Source organism: Thrips palmi, unplaced genomic scaffold, assembly GCF_012932325.1.
Source record: "Thrips palmi isolate BJ-2018 unplaced genomic scaffold, TpBJ-2018v1 HiC_scaffold_4, whole genome shotgun sequence".
Taxonomy (NCBI): domain Eukaryota; kingdom Metazoa; phylum Arthropoda; class Insecta; order Thysanoptera; family Thripidae; genus Thrips; species Thrips palmi.
This window is the reverse complement of record NW_023144631.1, coordinates 3,083,133-3,110,132: the sequence shown is the minus strand read 5'-3', so window position 1 is coordinate 3,110,132 and position 27,000 is coordinate 3,083,133. Positions and strand designations below refer to the sequence as shown.

Genomic DNA, 27,000 nt, shown 5'->3' with positions numbered 1-27,000 from the left:
GAGGAATGCTCTCTAGCGCCCCTAGCGGCCAAAACTGGCAACAGCCGTCCCACGGCCTGAAAGGCGGGACGGCACGACCGTCAAAAATCCACCCAAATCTCGCTGGCTCCAAATCCCACAAACCAAACCAAACCATTTTTTTTTTTTTAGAAAAACCAAACTTACAGCAAAATTTGCAGGTTTAAGCAGGAGCGTCTTGTCAATCGACAACCGTCTACTTGAGACGCCACCTTCGAAACAGTCCTTTTGAGCAAGGAATGAATGGATGAAACCGAACTAGAACGGCGCTTGTTTTGGGAAATGCCGCGGCAATGGTACGGATCGAGTTCCTCCTGGAGACTCAAATTTGGCAGTCGCCTTCATGGGCTTCAACAGTGTGGCTGACTGAGACCTTTAGCCGTGGGCCTTCCCTCTACCTTCCGGCGCGAACACGGCGAGAAGTATGAGTGTATGAAGTATGAGTAAGCAAGTGTCATAGAGCTGAGCAACCTCCAGCGCGTTTCATTAGTAAAATCCATTGTTTTCTACCACGCAGGGTCACTTGAAACGCAGGGCGGAACACGGAGTAGGGAGAGAGCGATTTGCTGTTATTGGCCCACCACCGATTACCAGGAAACGTGGGCCTCTCCCAAGTAGGGCAGGTAATTAGAAAGATTGTGACGGTCTGGTAAGGCTTACAATGCTTGAAAATGGGTCTGGCAAATAAATAAAGCATGAAGATGTAAACAGTCTATGTTAATTCTTATTTCAAATATCTTATACAAAAGAATAAATACTACTTTATACAGGGAAATGAAAGTTGTTACATTCGACCCTTGCACAGAAAATAGTGTTTACATACAATCTTCCAATTGAATATGAGCTCGGTCAGGGCTGTCAAACGAGCGAAGACAGGTGGAAGGTAAAACACACTTCAGAAAAACGTGTATATATATTTTTTGACAAGAAATTACAAATGGCCTAAGGCCTATACGCTCTCAAACGCACACGCGTGCACACACGCACGTACGCACACACGCACTCACATTAACTCACGCACATTCACTCACAACACAACCCTTCACATCCATTCAGTTGCAAAACAAGCAGCAAAGAGATTTATCTTTGACACAGCTTCACTCTTGGCTTGAGTTAAGTTTTCTTCCAGTCAGCGTAAATGCAGAACTGAAATAAATTAAATAATCAGGAATTTTTTGTTTTCCATATCTTGAGAATATGTCTGTATAGTACGCTGCCCATGAGAAACATCTTATGCACACTGCATTGCATGCGACTTTAAAGCACAACACATTGAAATAATGGAACATAGACAGCAGAAACTTTGAAAACGATTGAAGAAATAAAAATAAATAATCACAAGGAAGGAAACATTGTTCTTTCATCTAGGGCTTGCATTGGGAAAATGAGAAACTTCTGCCTTTATAAATTTCATTCTACAATCTAAATTAATTTTTATATAACAATATTTATAATATAAACTGGGAATTTAAATTACATGTACAGGAAGGAAAAACTTCATTTTAGTCCTTGCAAAACATACCATTACTCAATCATTAATAATAGTAAATATAATAATTATAATAAAAAAAATACTTTGGCTTAGCATCTAGAAATAGGGCAATGACACATGCTCAAAGTGAAGAGCGTTGCAACAGAATGGTAGCAAACAGCAGGGGGTGTGTAGTCATAGGAAAACAGTAGTTACTCCCAAAATACATATTTTAAGAATGCAAGGTCACATACAGAATAATGACAACAAAAAACTAGCAGCAAAGGCAACTTCAAACATCAGTGAGTTTCTTGTCGTAAGTAGTGAGAAAATGGAAGACATTGTTATCAATCTAAATAGTTGAACCAAGTGTCTAAGTCCTTTAAGAGAAGACTTCTATCTGCAAAGGTTTTGATGATCATGCACTGTGGATGAAAGTTGAATGCATTAAGGTAAAAAAGTAAACATGTAGTCAGTAGGAAACTTCAGCCAAAATCTGGTGTGACATACTAAGAGAGCTTTAGGTAAAGACAACAGCTGGTTGCTTCAATTTGGTGACTAACATGAGAGGTCATAACTAAACAATCTTAAAATGTGGCTTGAACTTTTGGCACACTTAAACAACATTCTATAGACAACATGTGTTGCACTAATTTCAATGAGAGAGAAATGATAAGAAACAGCATTCAATGGGGTAGTTAGTTTTTTCTTCTTCTTCTTGTGTCTAAGCTGAACAGTTTTCCATTGAGTCCTGACTACTACTATCCTGACAATAGACCCCCTGATGTTCAAAAAGCACCACCCAGAATGACAGCTGATAATTCTTGCAGTCTCCTCTTTTTCCACATACAGCAAAGAATTAAATAAAAATAGCATGATAAACTAAAAACAAACAAAAAATTATAAGAATAAAACAACAACACATTTATGGACGATATCATGGGTAAAACAATATGGTTTTCCACAACACTTAACACCAAGGCAAGCACCAACTGTCAACTGTTGAAGAAAAATATTTCAGGCAGCTGGTACAATGCCTGGTTCTAGGAGTGTGAGCCACCAGCAGAGCAAGGCTGGCTGTCAATAACTTGGAACACAGAATCACAGTCACATTTGTATTGTGTTCAAACACAGATTCATGACTCTAGCAAACATTTCCTTTGTCTAAAGGGGTTTCTTTCTCTATAAAGAAAACAAAAGGAAGAAGAAAAGGCAGGAGGAAAAGAAGGAAACTGTTCCAAGTGAAGAAGAGGGCAGGGAAGAGAGATAGCAGCTGCCTGCCTATGAACACCAAAAATTGAGTACAAACTTAACAAAAGCAGATAAAAACCTAGCAACTTATAAAATGGTCGACTTGAAGGGTGGTTGTTTCCTCGAGATTGTTTCCAAATTTAACGTCTTTCAAAAGTAAAATCAAATTCAAGCCCAAACGTTAAAAAAAAAAAAAAGAATAACACAGGTTTTACACAGACAATTACATTTGATTGGTCTTGTTCAGATTGCTCTCAGATATCAATAATTTTAATATGCCCCAATTTCTTTTCAGCTCATCATATCAATATCAAGGCAGGGACTTAAAGAATTGTCAATTGGCAAAACAACAGAAAATGCTAAATAATTTTAAAGCCACACATTCCTTAACAAGTTCTAAAATGGTAGAATGCAAAATAATTCTTTAATAGGAAATCTCAATTCAGATTTTGAAAAGAAAAGCCACCGCCATCTTAAAATGAATTGGTACACAGCAAATACCACAAAAGCCCCGTATCGGACATGGTCCTAAGGCAACATACCTTACAGCAAAAGGTCATTCACTCACAATACCACATGTTCCTAGTTTATCGGGTAGAACTGTGACATCATTGAAATTTGAAAGATGCAGATTTCAGCACCGAACCAGAGGATTCCATCTTCCTCCAATCAGCCAGGAATTATTGGGAGACAAAACTTCTTCCAATATATCCCTGATGAAATGGAAGTGTTACTTAATGGAAATGTCACTGGGATACCATCATAAGAATAATGAAAAAAACAAACAAAAAAACAATCATACATATATACGCAGTGCATGAGGAAAGGTTTTCTAATAATTTAAACGAATGACTTGTTCATGAATTCATAACTTCTATATCATATCAAAACAATCTCAGAGATCATTAAAGAAAAAGTGACATTCTTCAATGTTCTGAACCCTCTTCTAAGGATGAAATTATGCTCTTACTTTTTTGAATGACGTTAAGAAATCTAGAAGACAAAGAATAACCTTCACCTTCATCAATTACCACTAAATGAAATGATCATATCACATTGCACTTTACTAAAGTCTCATATTGGAAAAAACAAAAACAAACAAAAACAGTCTACCCAATTAACTGGGGCCAAACCAGGCCGTGGGCAAGCCTGGCTCCTTTAATTTCACAAAGGTTGAGCCTGAGGAAAGTAACTAACATTGAACTCAAGGTTCCACTTGCACTTTAATGAAGGCTCTAATCATAAGTAAGGAAATTTGAGCAGTGAAAATCTCTCTCTTCATGCAATTCAATCAGACAACAAAGATGACTGCACCATTGACACACTCACTCGCACAGGCACTCACTCAATCATTCACACAATCATGCCTATATAATCAGACACACACACACTCACACACAAAAACAACACACCAGAAATGAAAAAGCAATTTTTATAAGAAATTCCGTTAATACACAAAGATATCTACAAAAGATAAAACATCAAGACGGATGAAAGAAATATTTTGGAAAGAGACAGGGACATGATGCACAATTGAACACAAGCTGCAATCACTAAAATTTAGGAGATTAAGAGTTAATTTGAAGGTTTCTGTCCAGATAGGACTCTGATATAGTGCAATAGTACCAAGAGAAAATAAACTCAGTAACCACAAATAGATTTATTGCAGAGTGGCCTTTATTCTCCCATTCACATCCATGCCACGCCGGCGGTAATTTGCCACTTATCTATCAACTGCTACTTGGATCATTCAGTGCATTCAGGTACAACTCATTTTTCTTTAGATAAAGTTCAGCTTTTCTTTCTTTTTTTATATAAAAAAGGAGGAAGAGGATATAAAAGGCCAACCTATGGCATTATTTTACAGAAAATTGGTTAGGCCTTGATGGTAGTAACAACAAAGTATGCAGATAAACCTGCATTGCAACACATTATTGCGTTTTTTTTTTTTTAATTTTTGTGTTAAATATTTTATATGAACCGTGAGTGAATGACCCTCTGCGTCTTAGTCATTGTCCGTGGGCGCCTGTCTTTCCAGGCATTATTTACAAATATGGCAGTAGAAATCGGTTTTGACATCACATGCAGAAAAAACTCAGATATAAAATTGCTCAAAAGTGATACCTTTATCAAATTGAGCTGGAATACTAAATGCAATACAGTTACAATGTGTACATTTAATCAGAACAACTCTTAGACTGTCTCAAGGGCTGCACATTTTCATCATATTTCATACCATATTTTGAAAATCGTTTCATTTATAAGCTAAAGGTGGTGTACGATGTGATGGAGCATAAGCTGGACACAACGACGAGCCACTCTGTTCCTGCCACAACTAATGAGCAGTCTCTTGGCGACGGCAACTGGCAGGGCGGCTGGGCGGCAGGGCCACAGGTGGCGAATGCTAGCATGCTAGCAGCAGATTGCCGTTGCCGTCACTAATAGGCCAGCAAAAGTATGGACACCCGTCGGCGTATGAAGTACTTGCACAATGCCCTTGGGCCTTGCGCCTTGCAGAGTGCCGCACTCCATGCCGTTGGGGTGCTAGTCACTACACCAAGTTGTATTCCTTTAGGTTTGACTGGAGAATTGTGTCCTTCACTGCAGCAAACACAAATCTGATGTTCTCAGTATCTGAAAACAACATAGAAAGACAAAGACATTAATGCACTGAATTTATTTATTTCACTCACTTAAAAAATAAAACTACATTTATTTTGATTTGAAATTTATTCAAGGGAAGCAAATTATGAGAAACAAGGTGAATTTGGTGATTCACAACTACACCTTATATTTTTAATTTATATATCACTTACCAGTTTTAGCCCACCACCTCAAGTGCTTTGCAGCATTCTCCATGCACAAACCATGCAAAGAACCACCCTAAAAACCAGACTTTCCCCATGCAAGTATAGACCATACAAGTCATTTGAAATGAGAATAGCATTTTAAAATTCACTACTGTAAAAGCAAGCATCCCTTCTAAAGGGAGAGTTAAGCTTAAGAAGTGCTTTTAGTAGACATAAGGCTTTACAAAAATATCTTGAAAATGTTAAGCAGACACAGCTAACAGAAAGAAATTAAGATGGTTTCCCACAAGAAAAGAAAGAGAACGACTGAACACACACAGTACATTAGCCAAGATGCAAAGACATCGTTACTTCAGAGCTCTCAAAAACCCGTACCGCAGGTACCTCGGTTAGCCGGGTACAAACCGGTCAACGGTTATTCCTGGGTCACCGGGTTGCCCGGGAAAACCCGGGGGGATCGGAAGAACTGTGCCGTGCGAGGTGGGCAACACGAAAATGCCGGTGGGTTCGCGTGGCAAAACGGCGCTGTTCCATCGACCCCCCAGGTGGACCTGGGTACCCGAGTGGCAAGTGGTCCGGGAAAAACCTTTGACCGGTTCCTCCTACCCAGCTAGACGAGTTCTCGGATTGCCCGGCCTGGGTAGCTGGGTCAAAATGAGAGCAAACAAGCAATGTTCTTATCCTTATGGTTATATAAAACTAAACCAATTTCTCAAAGAGCTTTTTTGCACACACATCAAAGGGTAGCAACACAAAACACTTTCTGGACAACTCGTCACATCCATGTCAGCTAAGATCAACTTCTTTCCTCCAATAATAAAAATTAGAAGAGTAAGTTTATAATTATGACATGACTAAAGATAAAAGTCAAATTTAAAACAGTATTGAAAGACCAACAGAGCAAGTATCAATTTTGCAGAAAAGCAAGCAGACCAATTACATTTCACTGACTGAAACAATCATGCTAAATTGAATTCCTTTAAGGCGTTCTGCATGATCGTGTCTTTCACAGCACAGAATACAAGCTTAATATTTTCTGTGTCTATTGATTGAAATAGGGAAATCAAAAGGCTCTTTTCAGAGCCAGAAGAGAAAGAGGCAGTTGTAGTCCAGTAAGGACATCCAGAAGAAGAGGCAGGCATGCAAAAGAAACAAAACACACACTTTAAGTCTGGAACAGAAGCCCAGAGAATCAAAGTCTTGCTATTGACTTAATAAACTTTGTCTGATGTAATGACATTTGGTATCAAAAGCAGCAAGAAAAGGTAAGAAGCATTAAGAAGCAATAAAGCTTTTTTTTAAAGAATTTTTGCTGGGCCAGCACACAAAAAAAGCAGGAAGAAACCTAATTTTTGGTCTCTCAAGAGGAAATACAAAACAAGGCTACACGATAACACTAACCCACATGCAGAGATACAGATAAGTTTTAAAAAGTATACCTGTGGCACATGTGAAGTGTGAGTAAATTATTTTTTCTGTGTCAGGATTGAGTTCAACAAACATTCGAAGAATGTACTCTCTAGCTGCAATAGCGTCTTTCTGGGGTCCTATAAAAGCAGAAATAGTGAACAGGTGAGAGAGGTTATAGATTCATGGGGAACATCAGTGCTGGAGGAGATTTCATAAGTGGCATGGACAGTTCAATAATAAATTATGATAGTGAGACAGTGCAACAGTGGTTTGGGGCAGGAAATTTCATGATAGGATTCAAGCTTAAGAGTCAACTTCATGGTCTTTCTTGTTGCTATCACACTACAATTTGGAAAGCCTCTAACTGGCATGGTAAAAGAATTATTTTGAACATTATTAGTTTTACTTCAAGAGAACTACTACAAGGTCAGGACAATTATTGGGCTAGCTTGGTTATATGGCTGTTAAAAGCCCGACCTGTAGCGCAGGTGAAGTGAGAATAACACATGCGATCTGGGTCCGGATTAAGGGCAAGATATCCCTTAAGAATAAATTCTCTTGCAGCAACATGGTCACCTTTTGGGCCTGACCAATGGTAAGGATTACACAAATTAGTATCAATTAGAAGCTTGACAAAAATAGACAGAGTAAATCAGATTATGGTCCACTATCAGAGAATGCCCCTTTTCAAGTACAATATAAGGACAATATGAAAATTTTCTTAACAAAGATAATTACAATTATTTATCATTTTGTAAACAGCACAACTCTAAAAAAAAGAGCAGAATTCGAATGAAGGAGACTTACCATCATATTCAGGGAAATAGTCCACTAAATGTGACTGCAGAATTTTTTCTTCCAAAAGATCCTTCTTGTTTAAAAACAGAATGACTGATGAATGTTGAAACCATGGATATGTGATGATGGTCTTGAATAAGGCCTTACTTTCTTCCATTCGATTCTACAGAGATCAAGAAAATTAGAATTAATTGCTATGAACACACTGCACAACAAGGGCACAAGACAAGATAACAATAAGATCCATACCTCATTTTCAGATTCAAACAAGATTTGATCATATTCACTCAGAGCAACCAGGAAGATAATGGATGTAACATTTTCAAAACAGTGAATCCATTTTCTTCTTTCTGAGCGCTGGCCTCCAACATCCACCATCCTAAACAAAAAATATACAAAACTTTAAAACAAAAGTACCAAGTTTAATCTATGCCTGCTCCTCTTGGGGTGTAAAGATAATATGAAGTGAAAGAAAAATAAGGTTAAACTATGCTATCTAAAGAAGGAGTACAAAGCATAAATTAAATGAGGAAAACTACAAGCCATTAACAAACAACCACCAAATGACGAAACAATGCATGCAAGGTAGAAGCTCCAGTAAAAAGATAATGCAACAATGCAACAATGGTTTTAGAATGTTTTTAAGGGGATTGATTTATTCCCTCAGATGTTTGTAGGGTGATGTGTAAATAATCGGACGAAACATGTGAACTTGGTATTCAACTTGCTAAGGGACATAGTCAACCAGTAACATGTGTTCTAGCACTGTGATAGGATTTCTTGTCAATTCAGAGGCAAGGTTGTGCAATTATAATAAGACCTATTACCTAAATATAATAGAATCCAAATCAAATGGATATTCAAGAATACCCGTGGTTGGGACTCGAGCACGTAGAATGTCTTGCTCAGTTGGGAGAAAATCTGACTTTTCAATTCTTGCCAAGTCATCGAGGTAGCTGTAAGCAGTGTCCTCATGCTTACACAATTTAACTTTTACGATATTACAGAAATCAAAGACAAACAAAAATGAAAAAAAGGCAAAAAGCAATCATAGGTCTCCACAAACGCAGAAGTTGCAAAGCCATGCTGTTTGAGAAAGAGTAAGAGCAGAAAGTTTCCTGTTAACAACATGAGAAAAAATGTCAACACTTTACCATGCAAGCAAACAAGATGATTGAAAATGCAGAAATAATATATGATCATCATAAGCAACCAGTTAGACAAATCATGATGACAAATGGTGAAATTGACATTAGAGAAAAGCAAAAAAACACAAGCCCCCATGCAAAACAAAAATTAAGATCAATGAAGAATCAGCATTCCATGGACGTCGAATGATGTTAGCAGGCCCCTTACCTAAAACGGATTTCTTCAAGATCGAAGGGATATTCTATGATGCCCGTAGTGGGGACTCGAACACGTAGAATATCCTGTTCATTGGGGAGGTAGTTTGAATCCGCTACACGGTCAATCTCGTTCAGGTAGCTACAATGAGAGACAAAAGACTTATCAGGAAACCATATAAAACAAAATAGAACAGAAGATTAAAAGTAGTAAAATAATAACTGACAAAAGAAAAGACCAAAAAAAAAAAAAAGACATAACAGCCTGATCTTGCCCCAAGGAAGTCTCAATCAAAGAGCTTCTCTTTAAATTTAGAATGTCTGTGTTCTGATGCAGGTAAAGCAAATGTTTTATGGGTGTCATAAACGTATTTTACCACTAAATTAACTCACGGGAAAGAAAGCCCAGAACGTAATTTAAATTTCCTTAATGACGTTTACCCTTGGAGCCAAGAAAAGGATGCAAACGTATGTTTAGACCTCCAACTTTATGAAAGGGAGGTAGATTGTTATAAACTACACAAACCATTCATAGCATATCATAGCAGCACACTTTTACCATTACACATAAGATACACGTATTATCAAGTGAGCCTGAGCCACCATCATGTCAGATCTTGATTGCACAAGACAAAAACAATCTATAAACAAAAATGTGTCAACCCCACATGGGGTTTGAGTGATAATTTTTTTAAAGTAGAGAAAGGGAGGAACTTAAACTGGAATAAGCAACAATTGAAAATTTAACATTAAATTGAGGCAGTTCTGCAGTATAAATAAACTCAAAAATATACAGACACATGTGCACAATTATATCAATGTACCAGATGATCCAGATCAGCCATATATTTTACAGGGCATGCAGTTCCACAAGCCAGGGGGACAGGGGAAAATAAAGCAGGCGTACTTGGCAGAACTACAAACTTACAAAAATACAAAGCTGATCTGAATTCCCTGGTGAAGCAACTTTGAACCCAAAATGAGTAATTAATTGAATCTAATTTAGGGAAGTTAATCTCAAAACAGTAAAGCTACAGAATATTGAATAGGTCAAAATTCAAATTTCTATTTCTTTCATATTATTTGTGTCTTAAGAAACCATAAACTCGATTTATAAACATTGAATGAACAAAATTTGTCAGACTATTATTTCAAGGCTATCATTAACAGAACTTGGAGAAAAAGACTTCAATGATTTTGAATTTATACATCTATCTAATGTGTAATGGATGCAATAACATTTTTGAGGCATGAGGACAAAACAACAAATAAAAGTAATAATTAAATATAAATGAAATGATGGCATTGACTTAAATGCTGAAATTGCCAAGTGCATAGTACAAAAGTTCACCAGGTTAGGCTGAACATTGCAAAGAAAAGACAATGAAAATTATTGAACACATCTGGATGACATTGTTGGTTTCAGCTTGAGGAATCTTCTCAACCCACAAACACTTTGAATGGGCATCTTCACTGTAGATTGAAGCCCAAATTCACACTTCACTTAAAACACTTCACTGCACTGAGGAGGCTTTGGCATGAGGCACTTGAAAAACTCCTTTACTCACTATTTGGCAGAGTCTGTAAGCTGATACTCTCTCCTGCGGTCATAGCACTCCTGGACACCTGGATCTGCCCATAGGTCTTTGATAGCTTCCACATACGGACTCTCAAACGTAGTTACTGTCTCAAAATCTACGACACGAACTAATTCCGCTTTATCCTAAAAAAAAAAAAAGAAAGAAAGGTAAGATTATTAATAAGAGAAATGAAGGTCACAGGAAATTTTGATCTGATGAAAATTTGTCATTCTTACCATGTTGTCACCATTTGCAAAACTGATTTTGAGCAGAGGCATAGCCCGTATCATGCACTGCATTGCCATGAATATATTCTGATAGACTAGCTTGATAAAGCCTTTTTTATCTTCATCTGAGTAGCCGGAGCCATGGATAATTCTCATCTGTTTGATGAAAGTTGACTTCCCTGACTCACCAGTACCTGTAAACAAAGATAAGAACACTAAAATAAGGGCTGCAAATTGGAGACACCACCAATCAGAAAGTCAAAATGTCACTTAAAAGTTGTTTCTTTCTTAGATTTTTATTTTTAAGGAGTTTTGACCCAATTTATTTATGCTTTACAGCCGTGCAGCGGCACTTCGCGACACACATAGAGTCAGAGTTCATTTTGATACAACCCGCTTTGCTGTTATCATTTACGGATTTATGGAGCCACCTCAACAGCGACCATTGTGTGTGCCAGGGCTGCCCAGGGCTGCCCAAGGCTGCCGCGTCCACAGCCGGCCCTAGAGACCCGGCCCCCCGGCCCGGCTGGCCCGGCCGGCCACGCGCCGCATCGCATCGCATCTCTCTCCCTCGCTCAGCGCGGCGGCAGCGGCCGCGTGCAAACCGCGACCCGTGAGGGAGAGAGAGGCGAGAGAGACCAGCAACGCGGCCCGGCCGGCTTTGGCACGGGCAGGCCGGGCAGGCACAGCCCGATCCGGACAGACGCAGCCTAGAGCCCTCCGCGGTATCGATCCCTGCGCGAGGGGGAGGGGGAGGGAAGGGGCGTGGCGCGGGGGTGGGAAGGGGTGGGAGGGGGTGGGGCAAGGAGAGGAGAGGAGGGAGGTGAATGAACGGGGAGAGACAATGCGAGGGGAAAGGCGGAAGGGCCCAAGGGCCGAAGCCCAAGGGCCGAAGGGCGGAACAGCGGAAGGGCCGAAGGAAGGAAGGAAGGAAGGTGCATGCGACACGGGGCGGCCTGCCGGCCTGCCTGCCTGCCGGCCTGCCTGCCTGCCCTGCCAGGGGCGGCAGGCGGCACGGCAGGGCCGGCCAGCACCCGCACCGGAAACACAAGCGCAGCGCGGCCCCGCGGAGAGCGCCGAGTGGAGGAAAGCCGGGAGGAAAGCTCATTGAAGGGATAGGACGGCAAGTCAAGGCGACAAGGTGCGCCCCTCGGCCGCTGGGCCCCTCAAGCCGCGGCCCCGCGGCGGGCCGGTCAATGCCAATGCCGGCCAGTTCAGTGCAGGCCGTTTTCGCCGCTCTGTCTCTCTCGGACTCATTGGGCGTCCCGTATGGGTGCGAGAGAGACAGAGCGACGGAAGACCTCTGCAGGGCGACAGCACACTCCGCCGCACTCAGGCCGACGCTGGGCTCTAGGCCGCGCTAGGCCGCGCCGGCATGGGCCTGCAGGAACAAGCCGAGGCGCGGCAAGGATCAAATTAGAAGCCACGAGTTGATATTTTACCCTCGAGTTTCCCCCTCCCCTCCTCTCCCCTCTCCTCCCACCGGACCCCCTGGCCGCCCCTGGCGCCCCGGGGACCTAGCCTCGGAGGCTCGATAGCGGCATAACGCGGTGCTGTCGAGCGATTCAGAAGAGTCGTTTCGCCGCTCTGTCCCTGTCGCACTCGTGTGGCTCTCCATAAGGGTGCGAGGGAGACAGAGCGACAAACCGCTGCTCTGAATCGCTCGGCTGGGCTGCGCGACGCTGCGCGGTGCTGCGCGGTGCGGGAGTAGCGGCGGTGGCCAGTAGTGGCCCAGTGGATGAATGAACGGTGGCGGTTCTGAATGAGGGGAGTGGCGGGGAGGGGGAACGGAATCTGGCAGGGGCGTGGCGGCGCGGCGGCGTGGCGCGGGGGGAGCGGCGCGCGGCGTTGAGGGGCGCCAACACCTCGCCAAGGGTACGAACAGTGCGGGCAGTACGAACAGGGCGGGGACCTCGGCATGGGATGCGGACGCAGGGCACGCAGGGCGCGCAGGGTGCTGCAGAAGGGACTAGGGGGAGGGGCACACGTGAGGCAGCGCCAAGACGGCCCGGCCAAGAGCGGGTCAGAGGTCAGGCCGGCACGCCGCGGCACACCCTTGCGGAAGCTCGGACCCACTCGGACCGCGCCGCCGACCTGGCCATGCTCTGGGCCATACTAGGCCATGCTCTAGGCCAGGCCGCCAAGCCCGTGCAGCGTGCAGGTGCCGCGAGACCGCGGCGTGCACGCCCCGCCCCGCCACGCCCCGGCACGACCCAGCACGACGGGGCGGGGGCGGCCGCTGCCGTAGGCTGCCGTGGGCCGGGGAGCAATCGAAATGGTTTACAGAGAAAAGAGAGCGCCCCGATGTGCCCCGCCCTCGCTAACATGTCACCCAGCCGCGGCGCGGTTAGCAACGCCTCGCGAACCGGCACCGCCGCACCCGCCGCGCCCCGGCGGCATGCCCGGGCCCAGGCCAAGCTCCTCCCCTTCTCGTCCGAAACTGAGGGCATCTGTCAATTTTGCTAAATACCGCCGAGGGGATCGGACGCGTACCGCGTACGGACGCGGGGTAGTGCCCCCCCCCCTTTTTTCCCCCGGGCCGCTTGACGGACTCCCCCGCCGCGGAAGTGCACGCGACAAAGAACAGCGCCGACCGCGTTAAATTTGCCCACACTTTTCCGAAATGGGCCGAGGTCACCGGGAAACACCTGCGCGGCGGGGCAGGGCGGGGCGGGGCAGGGCGGGGTGGGTAGGCGGCACGGGGGAGGGGTTGGACTGAGGTCACAGAAGACCGCTAAGTGCGGCCGGCAGAGCGCGGGACGAGTCGAGCAAAGCAGCGCAATGCCGGGCCAAAGCCCAGACGGACCGAGCCGGACCGCGCCGAGCCGAGCCGGGGTCGCCTATGGCCCCCGTCGAGGGCAGCGCCGCGGACAGCGACACACCAGGGCCACACCGGGGGCCAGGGGGAGCGAAGCGAGCGGACAACCGAAGCAAGCGAAGCCCCACCTCCACCTGGCTGCGCGCTGCCGCGGAGCCGTGCTGCAAAAGCCGCTTGTTGCACACAAACCCGCGAGGCGTACCACGCGGAAGGCTGTGCGGGACCGCGATATCAAATAAAAGTACAAATCAAATCCAGAGGCAGAGGCACGGCATTCCCCTTCAGGTGCGGCACAGCAGGCGCAGGGTGGGGTGACAGCCTAGGCGGAGGCCCAGCCATGCCAGCCATGCCCTGACAGCGGGAAGGTGGTCGGGTGACCCATCTCACATCCACTTGGCAGGCTCCAGTGGTCAGTGGGCTCTACTTCAATTGGCATATAAAGACTGTCCCAGCTGAGCCTTGGCCTGCCTCTGCTGGGCTGCCCCAGGCTTGCTTGCCAAGGCCTGCCATGGGTTGGCGTGGTCCAATCAAACAGGCACAGCAACACCCTCCCTGGCCAGACACACAGTGAACCTGACAGGAGTACAACTTTAAGTGACAGGTTAGCTCCGTTGGCGAAATCCTATCTCAACTACTGACCGATGGACTGTGCGCTTCAGTTGGAAATGAATGGGAAATGAATGGGGAGACAGAGGACAGGAGGGATGAGAATGCAGGAGGAACAGCACCTTTGATCCAAGGATGAATTCTTTAAGCATATTTTACCCACCTTAGATCAAAGGACTGAACTTTCAAAATTGATTTCGAGTGAGGATAGCATTCAAAGAAACAGCAAGGCAGCAGTATCACAGACCGGAGGTTGGGGCAGAGACTTGTGGAGTTGAGTGAAGGCGTTAAATATTACGCGCAAACCATGTAAAGCAGTCCACACTGGTGCATAAATTGCACAAAACTACAGGATAAAACTTTTACACCCAATATGTCTATAATTAAAAGTTGTCATTATTAGTTATGTGTTTAAAATGATTATTTATATCACTAATACTTCAAAGGACGTGCAAACTTCCATTTAAAAATAAAGTCATAAAGTTTTGACTGTCTGAATTTAAATACTGTATAAATCTACCATAACTCTACTAACAAAGATGGACAAATTCACTTGTTTAAAAGGAAGTTTGTGGTTAATGGGTGTAAGAGTTTTTAGTAAAAACTAAGGTACTAAGACATTGATGAGGACCAGCTTTACATTAGATCAGGAATAAATTTAAACACAAGGTGAAAATAAAAGAGGCAACGCACATGAAATTTAAATCGAAAAGAACCTAAAAATCAATGATACATGAAAACGATAAATTTAAGGTTAAGTTTACAAAGATTTTGTCAACAATCTTGATCATATAATACAAGCAACAACAAACTATAATTTCAGAAAGATTTGAGGAGTTGAGGGAAGTCTCAAAAATTCTGACAAGAACCATATAAAATCCAACCTAAAAAGTTTCTACTAAGCCTTCAGAAATCTATCCTTTGGGCAGGGCCCAAGTAACCACGTAAATTTCTCAACTTAAGATGCTTATCCACGCGCAGGACAGCAGTTTCCAATCATTGAATCATTGCTAGCAATTTTAAAAACATGATCGGCGAAAAATAGAGGCTATGTGGCCCTTTCTCGGAATGGTAGGCTTATATTGCCGTCATTTGACAAGGCGATTTCTTTGCAGTAGAACGCTTCAGAGTTGCACAGTACTTACCCAGTAATAGTAACTTGAGTTCTCTTCTTGCCTCTCTTTTGTCCCTTTTTAGTTGTTTTTCGATTTCTTGATTTATCCTTTTCTGTTCTTTGGCCTCCTCCGACAGACAGCACGCCATGTTGTGTCTGAGGGTTGCTCAGCCTATGTTATACTGGCCCCAGAGTATCTTCGGCCCGTGCTTCTCTCTCGCACTCAGGCAATGCCCATTCCCCCACCACCGGACTCGGGGCCGAAGATACAGCGGGACGACTATAGCTGAGCGGGGCCCCGTTTCTTTGCGGTCTGTAGGGCGTCTGCTCACGCGCAGGAGACCCCTAAACAGTAAAACAAACCAGTAATTAGTTTCGCTGCGGCCGCCAATCGGGGGAAACACAATCACAGGCACTGGAAACACGGCAAACCGACACATTTAGGGTCGGCCGCCAATACACTGCGCTGCCTTAGCGCCGCTGCGCCGCCTCCCTCACTGGGTGTGGTAGTCCTGTTACAGACCAGACGACGCAAAGTACGTCTGCTATCGCGGTGTATACGCCTCTCTACAAGGACTCCAAACGGCTCGGCCCCGCCACGGGACGGGAACCGCGGCACACACTTCAACAGCGTATGATCCCATTAAACAAATTCGATTTGAGAGCCCCCGCACCAGACAATACTGGGGCGAAATAACAAGATTAAATACAGAACGAGTGTCGAGATACTGGGAGCAGCGACAAAACATGGATCAGACAGCGTTGACGATACGCTTTTTAGGGCAGTTACAGAGAAACGTTTTTCGTCATGAAACACAGTGAAACTTACGTAAGAGTTTATCCATTGGATGGACGTTCCTATGCATCTGTATCTCAAAAATAAGTAAATAAAACTTCACATTAAAGATGACACGGCAACCGCCTACAATCAAGATGGCGTCTGTGCAATGGTGAATCCCATCATGCACCGTATCGAAAACAAGCTACGGTCTCTCCCCGCGCCACCCGCGCCAATGTTTCAATGGCGCGCGGATTCGCGCGGATTGCGAGGCACGCGATTCCGCGAACGCGTCTCTCCAACGCGCCAACGCCCCCGCGAATCCGTCCCTCCGTCCAACCGAGGACCCGCAGGCCGGGACCGCACCCAACTCCGAGTTCGGCTGCTCGCGGCGTGCGCCCAGGGAAATCCCAGACCATCCACGATCCACACCACTGTGGCTGGAGGCGTTGCGCGTTGGCTCCTGCCCATTCGTGTTGGCCAGCCTCTGACACTCCGACACCAGCCGGGCGCACTGTCCTCGTCCTCCACTCCACCCGCGAGACCCCAGCCCGCTAATTAGCGGCCGCTCAGCAACAGACCGATGACTCCGAACAGTGATTTCGTCGCGGCGTCTCTCTCGCACTCGCGGAGCGACCCGTGGGTGGACCCGTGCAGCGCGACCAAATGCACCGTTCGGAATGGCGCGCCTGGATGTCCTCTGGCCGGTGCGCGCCGTGCGTTGCGTGTGCCGTCCAGCTCACCTGCAGAGCGCTGCAGTGCGCTACAGTCGGGGCGCGATACAGTGCGGCGACACTGGGATGCAGTCGCGCGTCGAGACAAATCCTGCGTGCCGCGTCTCGCCTCTGGCCGGTTCGCGAGCAGCGGGCTCGGCGATGAGCTGGGCACCGTGGGCACCAGGGGCTCCTGGGGCACCAGGGCGACCAGGGCGCGCGGAGAGGCGGTGGCGCGATAGCGAGTGCTGCAGCCCCGTGCCGACTGGGCCGACTGTCGCAGAGGGAAGAGGGAAGCACCTGGCCACCTGCCGGTGCGACACCTGTACGGCAGGCAACGCCAGGCGACGCCAGGCCAGGGGCGGGTCGCCAGTGGCGGGCTGCAGGGGGGAGGGGGACGTGTAGGCTTCACCCCGGCCAGGTCGGCCAGGTCGGGGGTTTAGTCCAACCCTCCCCTTCCCCTCCGAACGCTGCCACTGGCCGCGGCACGGCCTTGCCCCTTGCCCCCAGAACCACACGACTATATGTGCCCCAGAATCGGTCGGAGCAAGCCAGGCAAGCCAGGCTGGGCCGGACAGGACGAGTCGGCCTGGCCAACCGAGGCGTGGTGCCCGCCTCGCCTCGCCCGCCCCGCCCCGCCTCGCCCTGTGCCAGTGTGCCGCTCCGCCGCTCCGCTCGCCTGTTAGCCCTTCAGCCCTTGCAGAGCTTCCCTTGCTCGGCTGGCTGCGGCTGGCTGCCCTTGGACGAGATAGTTCGTGTTGTATGCGGCGGCTCGAGAGCCCGGACTTCCCTGTCTCAACTTCCGTCATCCTAGTGAATCCTCTGCTTAATTCTTTTGTACTGTTGTAAAAAGGTTTACAAAAATTCCTCTCACATTAATTAACCTTGACTGGGGTGAGAAAATATTCATTAACCAATCATATGTGTAACTTGATTGTTTATTTTAAATTATATCTTTCTCATTCTGTACATAGTTATGTATAATAATTATACAATACATTTACACACAGTAGAACCCTGTACAAGCAACAAACAGTCCATAACCTGAAGTGCCTTAGGAAGAATAACTAGCATTTTAGCCTATCGCTACACACAGCATCCTCATTCCATATAAACATAGAAATAACAGTGAAAGATAGCTATAAATGCACACAGAGTAAGGAGGCACGCTTCCACAAAGTTCTACTGCATTCATGTATTCAATTGTATATATTTATATATAATACACAAGAAAATTGTGACACTCCAAATTTTCACACTTCACAAAATTTCCCATAAATTCCTTCCTAATGAGCATTGTATAATAATTAGATCTTGCAGTCATGAACTCAAATCTACAATAAGGGTTTGCCGACTGGTGTCTAATTGAGAGAACTTTAAAAGACATCATGGCACAATCAGAAGCACTGTCAATGATTTGGGGAAGCTCAATGGTGAATTGAGGAAAATTTACCACCTCTGCTTGTGAATATCCCACAAACTTCACATGCTAAGGCCAGCCTTCATTACTGAAGAAGCTTGACAAAAATTCCTCTCAACACCACCAATGATACACTAAATAGAACATGAATAGATGAACTAAGACTAAATAGGAAGACATGAGATATCTTTTTTTTTCTCTCTAAATGTATCATTAAATAAAACACACAAGTTTGTGTTAGCATGAGCCTGAAGCAAAATAAACTATGCACAATAGATCACACATACGGAACAACACCCATTCAAAACAAAGGTCCTGAGCAAAGGATTCCAGAAGTCCTAAAATTAATTAACAAAACTGACTTAGCCATCATGCAAGAAGTGAGACAAATATCAAATGATTCCAAAGGCTGAGCTAACAAGATATTCAGAAAGTAAAATTCCAGACATTTAGATAAAAGTCTTTCTACTGAACTAAAATTGAATTGCAGCTTTGGAGGCTGGTTAGTTGTTTGCTAGGCTAAAAAAGCAAATTATTGTACACACACTCATATGAATTCACAGATGGAAGGGGTAACGGGAGAAGTAGTGGACAAAGAAGGAAGACCATGGAAGATGTAAAGAATAAGAAGAAACATTCCCACATGAAAAACAATCTTCAAGCAAACTGGAGCAAGTAGATTGATACTAAGAGAAACATTACGCAGATGCTCACAATATTTTGAAGGATCAACAATATATCAAATCACAACAGTCACAATTTCACAATTTTTAAAATCTCAGCAGACAGCAGGAAAAATATTTACAAGGGGAAAAATAAAATACTTCAGAGAATTTAAAAATACAATTATGAATTTAACATTTTAAAAACGTGTTTGGACTGAAAAAGAACAACACAAGGCTCCTTCTCTTTAACAAGATGACTCCTCATCAACAAAATACAGAATAAAAAAGTTAGCAGGCATACTTCAAGTTAAAATTCATTACTATAAACTCTTCATTTAGTATCCAAAATATGTTGAGTTCCTTTCTTTTAGATTTATCAGACTGAAGCAAGTCACAGACATCATCTTTCAAGTTTGGCCCTTCTTAACAGTCTTCATTGTCAATGTTCTAACAAAGAAAATAATGAGAAGAAAATTGTTAAGCCTGGTCATGATGTATTAGAATAAATACAAAAGACTTAAATTGTACGCCTATAAGATAACATTTATGCTAGGCCGTGAGTGGGGAAGACAATGTTGTAAAGGTTTAACCAGCGGCTTCATCAAAGGATTAGGTAAGTGACTTACATATCAATTTATCGTTAAATCTACAAACATACAACTTATATCATCCACACGATCATTTGTACATTCACATACATAATTACACACACAGACACATACAAACATACAAGCACAGCAATAATCACTCATTAAACACATATAAATCACCTTTATCCAATATACTCACATATTTGTTTTACAGCACATTTCACATGACTAAATACATATGGGCATTGGCATGCTTGTCCTTTTCAGAATGTTTAAAAAAATATACTTTTGATTCCCATCAAAAGAGTTACTGTTAAGTCCCATCCTTGAATTTGATATTGTCCTAAACTTAAGAAAAAAGCATTAGATTTTATTAAATACATTGTTAGAAAATGTTAGCTTTTACTTGAAGGACTGTGATGATTCGAGTACTAAGTGTAGATTAACACTTTTAAGATACTATATGATGGTAACATGAAAATGAAAAGAGCTTTTACAGAACAGAATCTGTAAGTGGAATAAATACTGCCAATCTTATTAATACCATAGGGACATACACAATTGTTGTGATGCATTACAAAGAAATACTGCAACAGACATTGAATATTTATCCCTCCCAATTTAGCACAAAACAATTGCATTAATTCCACACTTCTTGATTTAATGGTTGACTAAGAAATGCCATGCAGAAGTTTTAATAATTCTTTGAACAATAAAAATAGAAATGCAACATCTATAAGACAGAAATCACACTTTGACAATATTTTGATACAATATGCTTTAACATTGGGGAAGCAATGAGCAATATAAAGTTTCTTGAAAACAGGGAAACAACAAATGAGAAGAAAGGCATCATCTAATCAGTTAATGGCACCAGTACGCTTCACCAGTACGTATCACATTATCATCAAGTACTAAGGCCACCAGTGTATATCCTTTGATATAATTCTTGACATGCTGAGGCCTTCACAAGAGCCAGTAAAACCAGAGCTGATTTTTTTTTGTTACAAAAGACATGAATTCTAATGTCATTTAGTAAAAACTTTTGATACAAAATGTATATACAAATAATTTTATATACTGTAGCATCACTTGATACAAAAATTCACACAAATGAAACCCTTTGTGACTGATTTGATGGAATTGTATGACTTCATAGGATACCAGTTGTGCACAAAGGGCCACAACTCCATGTTGCCAATCAAAACTACTGATATGTGAAGAACGGTTTATCAATTATACACACTATGGCTCCTCTGTAGTTAAAGAGTGTTCACCAAAGGTATGCTTATTTCAGCACAGAAAGGCAGTTTAAAGCAGTCCATTGATCAATCAAAATTCTCAAATTCCAACAAACCATTGGCATGACAATGACAATTTAGGGGCAAGTACACTCCCAAGCACACCACACTCATGTTGCTAGACAACCTGGTTTGCATGAAATGAAAAATAACAAATGTCTAAAGCTTCAACAAAATACACAAGTGATTTTGCTGCATCGCAGAATAAGTCGCTAGAGGCTTCACAAGGGTCGAGTGAAATTTGCTGGGAACATTCCTTTATCACCTGTGCCTTCTTTGATACCCATAAGCCAACCTTCCTCCTAAAACACACAAAAATTTATTTTTTTTAAATTAATAAATCATGGATTGGAGCATAGAGGCAGAGAGCATGGGGAAAATACAAATGATCTTACCTGCTCTTCAGGGTCATCATATTCAACAACTCTGATGATTTCCCCAACATCGAATGACAGTTCATCCACATCCTCACGAGTATATTTGTAGGTAGCCTTGACCCTGTAGAGAACACCAGGTGGCAAGTTGTCCGTTGTGGCCCCTGCAGAAGTAACAAAGGGAAAAAAAATTAAGATTTGCACAGGGCCGGTGGAGGAAGAGTAAGTTTACATGGCAGTATGCAAAATAATATTGAAGACAAAATCATGCTTAGAAATAACCATGCTAATTGAAGTAGGAGAATCAAACTCAAAAAACACCACAGATGTATTAGACAAAACTTGGGGCAAAAAAAAAAGGTATGCGTAAGAGAAGAACTTTTTAAAACAGTATGGCAAATGGGACATATAAAAAAAAATCCCTTCACTTAAGTTCCTGTATTTTTGCCCTCTCTGTTAGCTACCCACGCACTTACCAACAGGAATATCATAGAGCTCCTCAACAGGCTTGTTGTTAGCATTGTTGTTGGGTACTTTGCCATTGGTTGGACTGGTTGGAGTGGAAGAATTGGCATTGGTGGAATTTGCAGTAGGGGCAGATGTAATCGAGTTGTTTGCAACAGGTGTTTCATTTGCATCAGGGCTTGACGGACTTGGTGAGGTTGGGGACGCAGGGATGGAGTTGTTGTTTTGTTTTTTTGAGTCGCCATTTATATGCGGCACTGCATCATTTGAGGACAATGTGGCCAGTTTGGAAGCTGTGAAGGAAGGTGAGGATTGGTTAGTAGTTGGAGTCACGCTTTCGACGGGCACAGGTGTACTGCCCGCTGAAACACACAAACACAGCACACTCAGCACACTCAGAGAGCCAGATCACTTCATTACAGGCATAACTCTACACTCTTTTTTAATTGAAATACTATGACCTTTGCAGGGTGCAAAGTATTCAAAATATTTCCAGTAAAACCACAAATAAGTTTGTTAAAGCCATAGTAGATGCAACTGATAGTATTTTTTATACTGAACAGAATGCAAAACCATCTCAAAACACATTTGCAAAATAGTGAATGGAGCGTAAGTAAAATCTCAAAGGCAGTTTGAAAATGTTAACATTAGTATTGAAAAGAAAATACTTTTCATTAAGATTTTTAAAAGTGGAGAACTTTCAGTCAAATGCTAACAACCAGAGAGACATATTCAATTTTTTTTTTGAAGATCTTACCAGAGTGTGGTACTGATGTTATACTTGAATTCATGCTGCAAGAGAAAAGAGAATATTGTAAAAATTCATGAAGTACAAGTTTTGGTATTTATAAGAAAAAGATTTACTGGGCTTACTTGTTGATAATGGGAGACTTGGGAGACGCATTATTTTTCTTCAAGGTGTATGATCCTCGCTGACATTCGGTGGCCAATTTGTCTACGACAGCCTCAAGCTCTGTGTAAACCTGTCATAGGAAAAAGAAGAATAATGACGTTAAATAATAGACCAAAGAAAGATAAAGAAACAAGTACAGATAGGACTCTGAAGCACCATATTTGTTATTCAGAGAAAACAAAATATCTTACCTTAGACGTTTCAGAGTGGAACAATTGTTCTGCGGCAAATAATGTTTGAAGATTTGTGACAAGGAAAAGTGCTCGTGAGTCATACAATGCTGGTAATTCATCATGTAGTTCAGAGTTTAACATTTCGTAAGTCCTCTTGGCTTCATCGAGTGAATCACGTGCCTTGCTGATCTTATTTTCATCTCGCTTCTTAGTTCCACTTGCTGCAGCTGCCTGAAGAGACTGGTAGTTGTGTCGTTGACTGTCAAAATCCACAAGTTTGCGTCCACGTTTGTCAATTTTCTTCTGCAAAGTAAAATCAAGTTTAGAGAACATTGAGGACAAATCAAGATCACATTAACTTAAGTTTCACAGATAAGCTCTGATTACATACTCTCATCTCTGGAAATTGACTCTGATATGTGTTGAGTGGGATGAGAACTTGGTCGCCTAGTTTATGGTTAAAGTCTTGCCATAGCATCTCAATATTTTGAGCCTGTACGTAAAGGAGGTCGTGCCCTGTCCAACCACTCTCATATATTTCACAAAGCGAATCCAAGAGGGATTTGCTGGCAGTTTGGACAGCTGAAATGTGAGAGAAAATTATTTTTCTATTAATCTATTCTTAATGGACAGCTGTTCTATATTTTAGAAGGGAGGAGGAAACTAACCACGAACACAGCGAATGTAGTTGTTGAACTCCTTTTGCAGCCTGTTGGCAGCATTCTGTTGTCGTGTGAAGTTTTGAAGATGTTCCTCAAAGATTTCATCTGAAGTTCTGTCTACTTTGCCCAGGTTTTGTAAAATCTGAAATGAAACAGTAACAAACAAAGATTAGATTTAAATCAGGGATCAGGCGTTGGCATCCTACAGAAAATGACGAACACAAAATGCTCGCAAACACATCCACTGATAAACACAATTTCCGAAAAAAAGGAAGGGAAAATAGGATATCATCATTTCTCTCTTTGCGAAACATAGTAACAGGCTAGCACTTCAGGCAGTGGTGAGGAATGGAAAAGCAGGTAGATAGTGAGATGCGTTGTCATGTCATTTGATACCGTCAAAGCTCATTTCACGTTCCCATTCCATCCCCCGAAGTAAGGTCGCGAACTCTTCTCTCTCTCTCTCTCTCCCTCTCTCCACTGAGTGCACAGCATAGCAGCACGCACCAGGCATCATTCATGTACACTGCACACCGGTACGGAGATAGGGGAGGAAGCGGAGGAAGGAGAGGAAGGGGGGAGGGCGGCTAAGGCCAAGGCCCGCCGCCAAGGAGCAGACCAGACCGGCTGGTTAGGAGACTTGTGGCCTCTAGCTCTAGACGACGTCCGTGGTGGCAGAGGGGCGGGTAGGAGAGGGCTGAGAGGAGGTGCTACTTTGGTCTAATCGGCCAGCTCCTAAACCGGCCGCGGCCTGCCGCGGGGAAAGAAGAAGGAAAGAGAGAGAGGGAGAGGGATTGGGGGGGGGGGGCACAACACTAAGCCGGCAGCCGGCACAGCGAGTCGTTGTCCGCAGGCTCCGCCAAGGGCTCCGCAGGGAAGCCCCGTCCTGCGGCCTGCGGCGACTGACTCCATTCAAAGGTGCAGCTCGCCGGATAAATGACATAAATAACCAATACCCCAGTGAGCGTGACGCGCCAAAGTTGACGCTCGGACACGGCCGGCTGCCGGCTCGCCCTTGTCGTTGTTGTTGTTCCGAGTGATGTGGGCCGGCGGGGCGCGGGGCGGGGGTTCGGAGTTGGGAGCCATCAGCCCGGAGGGTAGGGCTGGAGTCACCGGAGCCTCCAGCCAGCAGACTGATTCCGAGAGTCGTTTGCGCCGCGCTGTCTCTCTCGCCCTCACGGGGCGTCCCGCATAGGTGCGAGAGAGACAGAGCGACGAAAACGACTCTCGGAAGCAGTCTGCTGGAGACTGGAGCCGGGCTTTTACGGCCCCGGCCGACTGGCTTCGGACTGGCTTGACCGACTGGGCGACTCGCATCGGAATTCAAACCGCAAGCGCGCAAGGACATTAGCGGGCCGCGCAATGAAAAGGCTCCAGCGAGGGGGGGGGGGAGGGCTACTTGAAGGCGGCGTGGCGGGCGACAAACCTAGACGACGATGCGTCGGGGGCGGGAGGGTCTCTAGGGCGGGACGGGGACGGGCGCTGGCCCTGGCTCGCATGGGCAGAGCCAGGGCAGCGCAAGGGCAGCGCCGCTGTAGTGCCTGCATGCGGTCAGTCGGCCGGGCCGGGCCGGGCCGGGTCCGCGCGGTGGACGGCACCAACCTGACCTACATCCGCGGCGCAGGTCTCACCGGGGCGGGGAGGGGCGGGGCGCGAACTTGGACACATGACTCTGCCGGGGCCGGGCTCGAGACAATGATACGCACAGGAGCACGGCCGGGGTCAACGTGGGAAAGTTGAGAAAAGAAGAAGAAAACAACAACGCGCAAGTGAGGGCATTCAACTCGCGCCGAAAAGGAGAGGAACGGCGTAAAGCCTTGGGCAGTTTAGCTGCCGGCCGACATTGCCCCCTTCTCCTGCCGACTCCTGGCACCCTGGGCGCAAGGGCACGTGAGCAGAAGGCAGATTCCGAGAGTCGTTTTCGTCGCCTTCTCTCTCTCTCTCTCTCTCACGCTCCCATGGGGCGGCCCTTACCGGTGCGAGAGAGACAGAGCGACGAAGACGACTCTCGGAATCAGCCTGCCGGCCAGCATGGCCAACGACGCGCGCCTGCAGGCTGCAGGCCGCCGCTAGGCAACCCGCCCTGGCCCGCCCGCCTCGCCGGCCCGGCCGGCCCGACCCGACCCGTCCCGCGAGATCCGGTCCGGCCCGGGGCATCAGCCTCCCGCCCCGGACGGCCGGCCGGACGGCCCGGACTCCGGGCCCCGGAGGCTGAGGCTCAGGCCCAGGATGGGCCCGGTCCAGCATTCCCGCAGCCGCCGCACACCGCCATCGCCGAGCCTGCCAGCCTGCCGGGCCCCGCGCATGAATATGAAAATGTCCCAGCCCAGCGGGGGGACGGGACGGGACGGCCTTCGGCGTGCCGTCGGCGTGCCGGGCCGCGGGGTCAACGACCGGCAAACCGCCAAACGCTGCAGCCGTGGCCACCGTGGCCCCGCGGCGCGCACGCACTGCCGCCCCGTGTGCCCCCGGCACTACAGGATGCTGGAGGGTCGCCCCGACGCCGTGGCGCGCCACCAACACCAACCAGACCTAGTGCTACCAGTGCGCGCGCCATGACCGGAGGCCGCGATGATGCACGGGGCCAGTCCAGTCCGCGGACAGGCCGGGCGGGGCGGGGCGGGGCGGGACGCATGCGTGTTTGTTTTCATTTCCGCGCCCACCCCGCCCCGCCCCGGTCTGCCTGCACCTTTATATACCATTGCAGGTCGCTTTCACCTGTCTCCGCCACACGCCCCGCCAAGCAGGGCACGCCGGGCACGCCGGCCGGCCTGACCCTCGAGTGGCACGTGAGTCGGGCGCAGCGAGCGGCGAGTTGCAGAGACCAGGAAAAGCCAGCAACATCAACAACAACAACAACAACAACAACCACCACCGCCGCGCCCTTTCACGCCGAGCAGCGCTCGGTCACGGTCATCCAGGGAGGGTGCATCATCGCTGGGAAGGCGAGGCGCGGAGCGCGAGGCGGTTATGACATCTCCAGTGCACTGCCCCCACCCCCACACGCAGACACGCGCAGACACAAGCCGAGTGCACTTACATCCAGTAGTGCAGTTAGATCACACCTCCACGAGAAAGAGCACACACCCAAAGCAGGCCGGATGCAAGCGCCAAACCCGCGGCAAGCACGCGTCCAGGTCCTTCAGAGGGGTGAATCGTCGTTCTGTCCCTCTCGCTCCCTCACGGAGAGCCGCCTGAGTGCGACAGAGACAGAGCGACGCAACGCCTCTCCAGAATCGCTGGGCAGGGCCGGCAGGGCCTGAGCTGAGGCGGTCTGGGGAGTCGTCGGACGGCCGGCCGAAGGGGCCGCGGTGGCAAGCGGCTCGGCTCAGCTCGCGGGTTCCAAAAACAAGGATCCACTTTCGGCGAACATCTTCATACTGGAGGGGCGCCCATCTGCAGAGGCAGACGCAGCGATCTGCGTGGACTGAGCGAGAAGCCAAGATGCGGACCGACTCCCCGTCCAGCTCAGGCCCCGGGCACCGAGTGGGGTTCGTTAC

At 45.9% G+C, this 27,000-nt stretch overlaps 2 protein-coding genes across 7 annotated transcripts in view; both read right to left on the bottom strand.

Annotated features, from left to right (window-relative positions):
• Nucleotides 1–722: 722 nt before the first annotated feature.
• LOC117649992 (guanine nucleotide-binding protein G(q) subunit alpha) lies at nt 723–16,431 on the bottom strand. 3 transcript variants are annotated; one of them, XM_034393230.1, is made up of 10 exons: nt 16,276–16,431; nt 15,478–15,791; nt 10,918–11,102; nt 10,670–10,824; nt 9,115–9,243; nt 8,586–8,714; nt 8,008–8,137; nt 7,768–7,921; nt 6,990–7,097; nt 723–5,374 (listed from the first exon to the last, which is right to left on the bottom strand). In XM_034393230.1, exons 2-10 carry the CDS (start codon nt 15,593–15,595, stop codon nt 5,292–5,294), a joined length of 1,191 nt encoding a protein of 396 aa, XP_034249121.1. In that variant the 5' UTR covers nt 15,596–15,791; nt 16,276–16,431; the 3' UTR covers nt 723–5,291. The 3 variants fall into 3 exon arrangements, with proteins under 3 accessions (XP_034249121.1, XP_034249118.1, XP_034249119.1); XM_034393227.1 differs by lacking the exon at nt 8,586–8,714; XM_034393228.1 differs by lacking the exons at nt 8,586–8,714; nt 16,276–16,431 and adding an exon at nt 15,883–16,005.
• Nucleotides 16,432–17,857: 1,426 nt separating this feature from the next.
• LOC117650066 (myc box-dependent-interacting protein 1) overlaps nt 17,858–27,000 on the bottom strand; it is a 33,638-nt gene continuing 24,495 nt past the window's right edge. For 2 of the 4 annotated variants that reach the window (XM_034393352.1, XM_034393353.1), the window contains 8 exons: nt 23,507–23,642; nt 23,230–23,420; nt 22,857–23,141; nt 22,626–22,735; nt 22,510–22,544; nt 21,764–22,114; nt 21,309–21,451; nt 17,858–21,215 (listed from right to left, as the gene is read on the bottom strand). In XM_034393352.1, coding sequence (XP_034249243.1) covers nt 21,135–21,215; nt 21,309–21,451; nt 21,764–22,114; nt 22,510–22,544; nt 22,626–22,735; nt 22,857–23,141; nt 23,230–23,420; nt 23,507–23,642 — 1,332 coding nt within the window. In that variant the 3' untranslated portion in view covers nt 17,858–21,134. The remainder of the gene's footprint in view (nt 21,216–21,308; nt 21,452–21,763; nt 22,115–22,509; nt 22,545–22,625; nt 22,736–22,856; nt 23,142–23,229; nt 23,421–23,506; nt 23,643–27,000) is intronic. The other 2 variants (XM_034393354.1, XM_034393355.1) reach the window with 2 other exon arrangements.